This window comes from Leptonychotes weddellii, chromosome 8 (assembly GCF_054177405.1).
Source record: "Leptonychotes weddellii isolate Sample4059 chromosome 8, ASM5417740v2, whole genome shotgun sequence".
Lineage (NCBI taxonomy): Eukaryota > Metazoa > Chordata > Mammalia > Carnivora > Phocidae > Leptonychotes > Leptonychotes weddellii.
The window spans coordinates 124,515,815-124,524,410 of record NC_138376.1 but is presented as its reverse complement, the minus strand read 5'-3'; the positions used below and the strand labels follow the sequence as shown (position 1 = coordinate 124,524,410).

Below are 8,596 nucleotides of genomic sequence, written 5' to 3'. Positions count from 1 at the left end.
CTGGAGTTTCAACAGCCTGCCCTCTTTTAAAGTTGCAATGACACTGTTTCATTATAAAGGTCTGCCCAGACCCTCTCCAACACACTACATGTAAATGCCACGTGCACGTGCATGCCTGCGTGTGCCTGTGTATGTGCCTGCGCGTGCAGGGGTAATCGATCCTGGGGCTGCTCTGCAGGAGAGAATACCTCGACCTCAGAGCTTCTTCCTCCCAGTTCCTAACGTCTCTGATCACTTGAGTTTTCGGCATTATTTCCTTGAAGGCGTTCTGGGGCTCTCCCGGGTGGAGAGCAATCTCCTGCCCAGCACAGCGTTGCGGGGGGGTGGGGGGGATGTGGATGGCAGAGTGTGGCATCCTCCAAAACAAAGCGATCGCAGACTTGCTGAATTAAAACCCAGCCGGCTTAGGACGATTTCCAGGTCGCCACGCAGCCGGGGCCGGAGTCTGTCCGGGCTGAGGCTGGAGGAGCCCTTTCGGGCCGGGGATGCAACAGGGTTTGGGGAGCCGCGGGCAGGAAGAGAAAAGGCCACCTAGCGGGCTTTGTTTCTGATTCGGGCAGGTTCCCTAGCCACAGATTTCAAGCGGGAAGCTAACCGAAGCACTTCCTCGCACTAATTGGAAGGGGAAGGCAGTGACTCATGTTACACCAGCTCGTATCTTCCCTCCCCGTAACTGCTAAATTGTAGCTTTAAAAGGAAGTGACATGGGGTGGGGAGAGACGTCAGCTGAGGACCACTTTTTTTTTTTTTCCCCCGAAGGGTCCACCCCATGGGTGGAGTCTCGCTTTTTCTTTCCAGTGTTGGCTGACTTACAGCTCCTATAAACTAGTGGCAATTTCTGCACCCCAGCCTGCTCCCTTTCAGTTTCTGATTTCTAAGCCCATGTGGCAGGGGCCGCCAGAAAAGGAGGTATGTGCTGTTCGTGCTGTTTCCAGGCGACTTCACCTCTGGGCGTGGCGGATGTCTGTGTCTCTCTCTCTGTCACTGTTCTCCTCTCCTCGGCTGGACCTCACTAAAACCTCTGGAAGGGGTAGGTACAGAACGAGGAAGAGTGGAAGGTGGAGAAGGAAGTGAGGCGACAGTGGGGACGTGGAGGGGGCAGAGCCTGAAAGGCAGAGGGGCTTTGCGCCCTTTCTTTGTGCTCAGCAGGGTGAGCGTGCCTTTCCAGGTTGTGATTTACAGCTGCTGTTCTGGGATGAGTTTCCCCCCTTAGGCCTCCTCCCCTTGGGTGAGAGCGTTTTCTCCGCAATAGATGAAGCTGGGGAGAAGGTTCCTGTTACGGATCGGTCTCCTGGGTCATGCAACACGTTCTTCCGTCCCTGGCGTTTCTATGGCAACCACAAAAATAATACTACACAAAAGGCAGCCCCGATATAAATGGATTTATTTGTATTTCGGTCGGAGCCTGCTTGCTGCTTTCCGGCTGGTGATTGCCTGGGCTTGCTAAAATCCAGCGAGGCTTTGTGGCTACCCCTCCTCACTTTCATCTTGGTTTTTCCCTATCACAGGAGGGCTGGGGGGAGGGGTGTCGTCAAGGAAACGGGCATTTGTAATTACCTCTTCATGACTTAATTTTTGGCCTCTGAATTTCTCCATCCTCTCTAGGAATTATAGAAGGAATGATTTGGTGTTTGTGCAAGTCCTCAATTCTGGTCTGTTTCAGAAAACCAGGACAGTTCTCTAGACGTGATATTAATGCTGGAACCAGACTAAGGGGGGGGGGGTTCCAGACTAAGGGGGGGGGGCGAGCACTCACTTCTTTAAAGGAGGTGAGATCCTTGAAAAAAGTTTCAGAGTGTCTGAGAATCAGCACTGATAAGATACATTATTATCTGCCTCACAAGTTTGCCTGATCGTCTAAATATTCAAAAGAGGGTTCTTTGCTCTAGCCTGCACTTACTCGGCACAAAATCTAAGTTCAACAAGTATGAGTGATCGTCCTTAGACGGATTCCCCATGTGATCGGCTCTCATGGAGGTGAGGGTCCGTGGACCTTCTCTTTTTCAAAATTGGGAAAGTATTAACTCACCTGTGATTATTCGTGAAGCATCTGCAGTTAGAAAAGACTATCATAAGAAGAGGGAGAAAGTGTGTGTGTGTGTGTGTGTGTGTGTGTGTGTGTGTAGGTGGGCAGGGACAACAGGGACAAGTCAAAGTCCTAAGTTAAAACTACTGAATCTTCTTCCTATCCCCTATGGGCAGAAAGAGAATTGATTTTCAGGAAAAATATAAAGCATGAGAGAAAAGTACCATCTACCCAGTAATAAGCAAAGTTAAATAGGATTAGAATCAATCACACATCTGCTATAAAGGCATAGTCTAAATGGGCCTGTTAACAGGTTGGAATTGAACTGAGGCTTTTATTCAGTATATCTGAGGAAATATCTAATAATGGACACTATTCCCCTAATTCAGGATCCTGAATTACAAATTAGCCTTTATAAGACAGATCAGTAGTCATCTCATCCTTGAATCTTAAAATTACCCGTAATTTTGAATAAAGATTTCTGAAGGTCACTCAGCCCTCATAGTGCCTTCCTGCTACTGAAGCCAAAAGCATTACTTAGAAACCTCAGAGTAACCCCTCAGCATGGTAACAGGAAGAAGGGGTGGTTTTAATGAGATTCTGTTTGCAGAGATCCTTACCTAAACATGCTATTATCTGGGACTTAAAAAACGTACTATAGTGCAAGAGATCTCAAGTATTGTAGATACAAAAGTTATCTGAAGATGGGGACTGCTTAGCATGGCACAAGACTAACTAGAACCAAAGAGAGTTAAAGCCCAGAGAACTAGTTAAAGGGCATAAAGCACAGAAAAATGTCCTTAAAAAGCATATTACTCTCACTTTGAAAACTCATGCTCGTACCCACGGCAGTTGAACTGTAGGCTTTCGATGTTTGCAAAGAGCATGGAAAGCAGTCTTGCTAAGTTACTGTTTTTCTAGCTTGAAAATGGTCCTCAAGGATGTAGATTTACCCCGTGACCCTGCAGAGCAGATGGCCAGTGTGTAAGGCAAAGTCTGTGATGGAGTTTCCAGACCTAGCAATTTCACAACAAAAAAGCCTTATGGAATGGAGTTCAAAGGGCAAGAATTGTTTGGAAGCACAGCCAGAAATAAATAAATAAATACTGTCCTATCATCGGACCCTGAGCAGGGGTTAAAAACATAATCAACATCCTTGACCTGGGGAAGGTCAATGGAGCTGTAGATGCAAAGCGAATTCAGGGTCCCGGGAAAGAGGCTGAGAAGATGTGACAGCAAAGAAGTTGGAGTCAGTTGCCACAGGGCTGGGACCTCACTGTCTGCAAGGCTCTGAACTGGGTGCCCAAGTTAAAGATCCACCAAACGGGGGTGACAGCACGTGCAGATGTGCACACAGCTGGAGAGCAGGAGGCCAGGCAGGAGGGAGACGGGAGACCAGATGCAGTTGGTCCGAGAAGAACATGACCAGGATGAGGATGTAACAGTTGGAAGGAGAGGAGATGGGCAAGTCAAAGGGAAGAAGGCAAAGTTGTCCCAGGGAACGGGTGTGGGGGCTAGGAGATGCAGCATGGTTCTCCATTCTTGTCCCAAGTGGGGAGAGGTCCTGTCTTTAGTGTGGAAATAGGGCAGGTATACTCTGTGCTGGTGAATAGAGATTCAGGGACAGAATTTTGTGTAAACCAGAAGACAGATTGATAGGAGAAAGATGTGAGTAGGTGGTGGAATCCTACCTAATCCAGTTATTTTTGAAGTGAAGGCCAGACTTAAATCAGACTTTAAACAAGTAAGAAATCTGGGAGAGGGGACCCCACCTGTCCCTACAACGTCATCCTAACGATACCTACCATCGCCATAGCTTTAAATTATGGGGAGCTCAGATGAGCACGTGGCCGACTTACTACATTTTGTGCAATCTGCTCTATTCTCAAAAGGAGGTCTAACGTGCATGTGAAGACTCTGCATTCATAGTTCTAAATGGTTTTTGATACCTACGTGTTTTGAGAGACATATGTGATCAAGCCTGGCTTAATAATCACCCAACACCACCCAGAGCCTGGGCAACTCTAATTCAATAGTCTTTGTCCAAGACAGAATCTGTTTGGAAAGCAAGTGTTGGTACTCTGAAATTTGGCTTCGTGGTATGGACCAGGGAGGACCACTGCTACGGCTGTGGGAAAGGGCAAGCTCACATCAGGAACTCTGTCTTTTAACAATATTCATTGTATCTTGTATTCTTTTAACAGTATTCATTTTATCATTGTGTCACTGTATTCTTGTATCTGCCAAGTGCTATGGACACAACTATGAGCAAAACTGGGTGCAGAGTAAATAGCTACATTTTCAAATATCTGAAGGGTTTTTCAGAGAGAATACATCTAATGACTGAGTAAGGAGAAAGATCTTAAAATAAAAGCAATTTTTGGTGAACATTATCATGGAATGATCTATCTAACCTGCCTCCTGTATTTTTCAAACGCACTCTTCTTCCACCAAAGATTTTCTACCTGTTTTCGATTTTGTCTTCACTTTGTTACTCCAGTCTGGTTTTTTTCTGCTTCATCCTATGATCCTAAATCCTACTTTTCAGTCACCTTTCATTCATTCATATATATACACGCTTCCATCATCCACCCCTTTATTCATTCCCTCAACAAATGACGTTGACTATCATGTGGCCGGCATTATAAGTCATGGACATAGCAATAAATAGGAAATTATTTCTTTCCTAAAGAAGCTGAGGAACGAACAGGGAGACAAATGTGGAAAGAGTCCCTTAAACCAGGGAGGGTTATTTTTGAGAGAGGCATTTATTAGCTAATGGCACTGCATGCTTCTTTCACTGAACAATTTTATATATAGACTGTGCTGGGCGGAGAAGGAAAGAGTGGTTAGCTGTTTGACCATTGTCCATCTTACAATTTTCTTGTATCTTTTGCACTGGTTGAGCTTATGGCTGGTGTCAGGAAACATTTGTCGATTAATGAAATGGGAAGAGGTGGGATTTCTGACCCTGGAGCCATAGAGGAATAGAGTCCAGAAGACTTACATGTTCTGTTTCTGAAAAGCATAAGCTGAGCATTAATCTCTCAAAGTTCCCTCATAGCAACTCACTTATGGACTTCCCTGGGACTATAGCTCCCTCCAGATGGACTTCAAGTATAGCATTTTTATTTTTATTTTTTAATGTTTTATTTATTTATTCATGAGAGTCAGAGAGAGAGAGAGAGACGCAGAGGCAGAGGGAGAAGCAGGCTCCCAGCCTAGCAGGGAGCCCGATGCGGGACTCGATCCCAGGACCCTGGGATCATGACCTGAGCCAAAGGCAGACGCTTAACCATCTGAGCCACCCAGGCGCCCCAAGTATAGCATTTTTAAAAGGGAAATTCCCACTGTCATCAAAATTATATGCCCCCTGGTTTGCTAGAGAGCCTCTTGTCATTTAGAGCTAATTCCCAAAACGCATTGCAAGTCCATGTCTCCTTCTGACAAAACCAAGTAGGTTTCAACACCTCAAATCTAAATAGCCAAAATAAAGAATGTTAAAACCTTGTTGGAGTACTTATCCTGTTTGTATTTCCTGATGTCACGAAGCTCCTCAGAATTGTTTTGCCCCCATTTGATTTCTACCTTCACCACGGAGATTACATGGGCAACATAACCAAGTTCATCCAGAGCACCACCCTCTCTGCTTGTCCGACCTTCAGAGAAAACATTTAGCAAGTCCCCCTTCTTCTTCGATATTTTGATCTCTGAAGAGGTCAGCTTCTGCCTCCAGCGTGAAGCTGTTCCAGAGTTCCAGATAACTCTGGCTGGCATAGATCTCTCCCTTCTGAATTTGGGTTATACCTAGCGGCTAGTCCATGGTTAATTCTATGTAGGCTCCTCCAGGAAAAAAGGCACATTTTGGACTTCAGAGGAGTCTGAAGCTGTTCCCTAAAATTCCTGCAGAAGATCAGTCCTCGGTCTGGGGGGATGGCAGGTCACCTGCCGAAGCCATCGGAGATGCTCAGGGGACCAGCGAACATGTAGCTTCTCTGAGAATGGTAACGGCCCACTTTAATGAGGAACTTCTTGTGTGCCCGTCTAGTACAGAGATCTCACAGCTATCAATTCACTTTAGCCTCATAACAAACCAAGCAGGTAGAACTATTATCTTTTCCATTTTACAAAGGCAGGAAGTAAAGATTGGTGAGTTACTCACCTGCTTTCGTAATAAGGAACAGAGGTGAGATTCGAACCTAGACTGCTGAACTGTGTACGGCTGCCCCCTCCATGCCGTTGCTATATTTATCCATCTGTGCCCCGGGCCAGCATCGTGCCACGGACTGAGCAGACATGCGGTGATCATGTCTGACCCAAGGATCAGACGTCTACCATGCAGACCTTCCCCTGTATCCCTTTCATCCTAGTGTTTGGGAGCTGCAGAAAGACCGGAAGAGAAAGGAGTGTTTTTGAACTTGGGCAACAGCCAGCAGCAGAGCCTAGGAGACAAGCTGCTATGGTTTTCAGGGAGCTTGGTTGTTCTGGTTCAGCCAGAGAGGTGATCTGGTGGGGCAGGGCAAGGGTCTTGTGGTTCCAATAGCTGAATGACAGTGCAGGACATAACATCAAATTAAATACGAACTATTCTCCAAGCTAACTTTTTCTTAAGATTGATGGATTTGAAAGAGAGAGCAAGAGTGAGCAGGAGCGGGAGGGCCAGAGGGAGAGACAATCTCAAGCAGACTGTGCTGAGCGCGGTGTGGGGCTCGATCTCGTGACCCCGAGATCATGTCCTGAGCCAAAACCAAAAATCGGATGCTTAACCGACTGTGCCACCTCAAAACTGATTTTTAACCAAGGATGGAACTTTGCTGAGAAGTTGCGCTTGAGGACACCTGTGGTTGCTGCTTGAATGGCTCCCAAGGCTGTGGTTGGAGAGGCAGACTTTCTTTTCTGTTGTTTTTGTCAACAAGTCTATCACCGCGTGTAAAGGCAGAGTTTTATCTGGAAAGACACTGTGCTTCTCTCGGACAAACTCTGAAATGAGAACCGGTGAAACGAATTGACCGGGAGCAAGATTTGGTCTTTTTCCCATCTCCGTCAGCTCCCTTGTGAGCTGTCACCTCTCTGTGGGCAGAGGTTCACCCAGACTGATGAAATTTTAAAGAGCCTGTCCATCCCAAGTGCTTCTTCCCAGGATGCCGCCGCTCTCAACGCACCATCAGCGCAATCTCTGAACCTTCCTCCGGGGCCCAGTTCTGAGCCCCTCTTTTCTGTCTTCTGCTGGGGGGAAGGGCGGGTTGCATGGACCCACGGTGGCGAGTGGCTTCCTTCCCCAGATGTGCACCACCTTGTGCCTATCTCCCCAACCTCTGGCCTCTGTTTTCCTGACATTCGCCTCCATCCCATCACCTGTCCTTCATAAAACGTCACTCTCAGAAGCTATGACGTTAAATGGCAATTCGCTCTTTAAGGTTTGATCCTAATCACCGCACTGGGTGCTTATTGATGGCAGGGGCTTTCTAACTGCATTTTTCCTAGCACGGGGCGGATGGAGTACCTGGCACCGAATGGGTGTTGTAGCTTAGGGAAAGGTGGGCACAGGGAGTCAGGGGTCAGATTTGCCTATCTGAGCCGAATCCCCCCACCCGGGCTAGGTCCTTCCAGGCTGACGTTCCTTAGGACAAATTCTTCTACTGGGTGCTGTTGACATTTGGGGCCAAATAATGCTTTGTTGTGGGGCCATGCTGTGCCCTGCAGGATGTTTAGCCGCATTCCTGCCTCTACCAGTGGAACTCCCCCCACCCCCCACCCCAGGAGTGACAGCCAAAAACATTCCAGACATTGCCAGATGTCCCCTGGCGGGGCAGAATTGCCTGCAGTTGAGAACTTCAGGGAACTCCTGGATCCAAGCAAACCCATCTCTCAGGACTAACTTGCGCTCACCAGGTTTTACAATGGCAGCCCCAACCAAAGGGGCAATTCAGTCATTTAAATTAACAGAAAAGAATTGAAAAAAAAAAAAAAAGAAAAGAAATGAAGGGCAGACATGTCACCATGAAGTACTCAAATATGGCCCACTCCACAGCCTTCTGCTTGTGTGGTCCCAGCCCCAAGGCCTGGCTGAGCCAGCTGGCCTCAACTCCCCCAGGCGGGTGGGACAACCCCCTGGGCGGGATAGATTAACATATCTACAGAAAGAATTGTGAGCACGCTTCCCTTAACTGACTTCAGGTCTGTGTGCTGGGATTTCCTGATTAATTCCCAGTTTCTAGGCCAACCAGTGAGCTCCACACCCAGGTCTCACTGGTTATTTATTTGCCTCTTAGCACCCTCCCCTCCCAATCTTGAAGGCATTTCAAGCCTCTCCCGCCTTCTCACTTACACCAGAGGGCCCTTTTACTACTTGTCCTGGGACCAGCCCCTACTTCAGGTAAGGCCCTGGCTCCCCAGCCCAATGCCTGCTAACGCTGGGCGTACAACCACCTTGTCCCTTCCTTTGTCTGCCCTTCTCCCTTCCAAGACTGGAAAGATGGGCATGGGGGGTGGGGGGGCACGGGTATATCTGTTCTTCCAGACTCCCACGCAATTCCAGAACCCTCTCTGAACCCTTGTATCCAGCCTACC

General features: G+C 47.6%; 1 protein-coding gene across 8 annotated transcripts in view; it reads left to right on the top strand.

The window, feature by feature from the left end:
- The first annotated feature begins 760 nt into the window (after positions 1–760).
- The window catches only part of AGPAT4 (1-acylglycerol-3-phosphate O-acyltransferase 4), a 118,511-nt gene continuing 110,675 nt past the window's right edge, over positions 761–8,596 (top strand). For 3 of the 8 annotated variants that reach the window (XM_081829270.1, XM_081829272.1, XM_081829271.1), the window contains exon 1: positions 763–1,030. Coding sequence is in view for 1 of the 8 variants with exons in the window: in XM_031029204.2 (XP_030885064.1) it covers positions 883–1,030 (148 nt within the window). In the remaining 7 variants the exon portion in view is untranslated. Of the gene's footprint in view, positions 1,031–8,596 lie in introns of all 8 variants that reach the window. The other 5 variants (XM_081829273.1, XM_081829274.1, XM_081829275.1 and 2 more) reach the window with 3 other exon arrangements.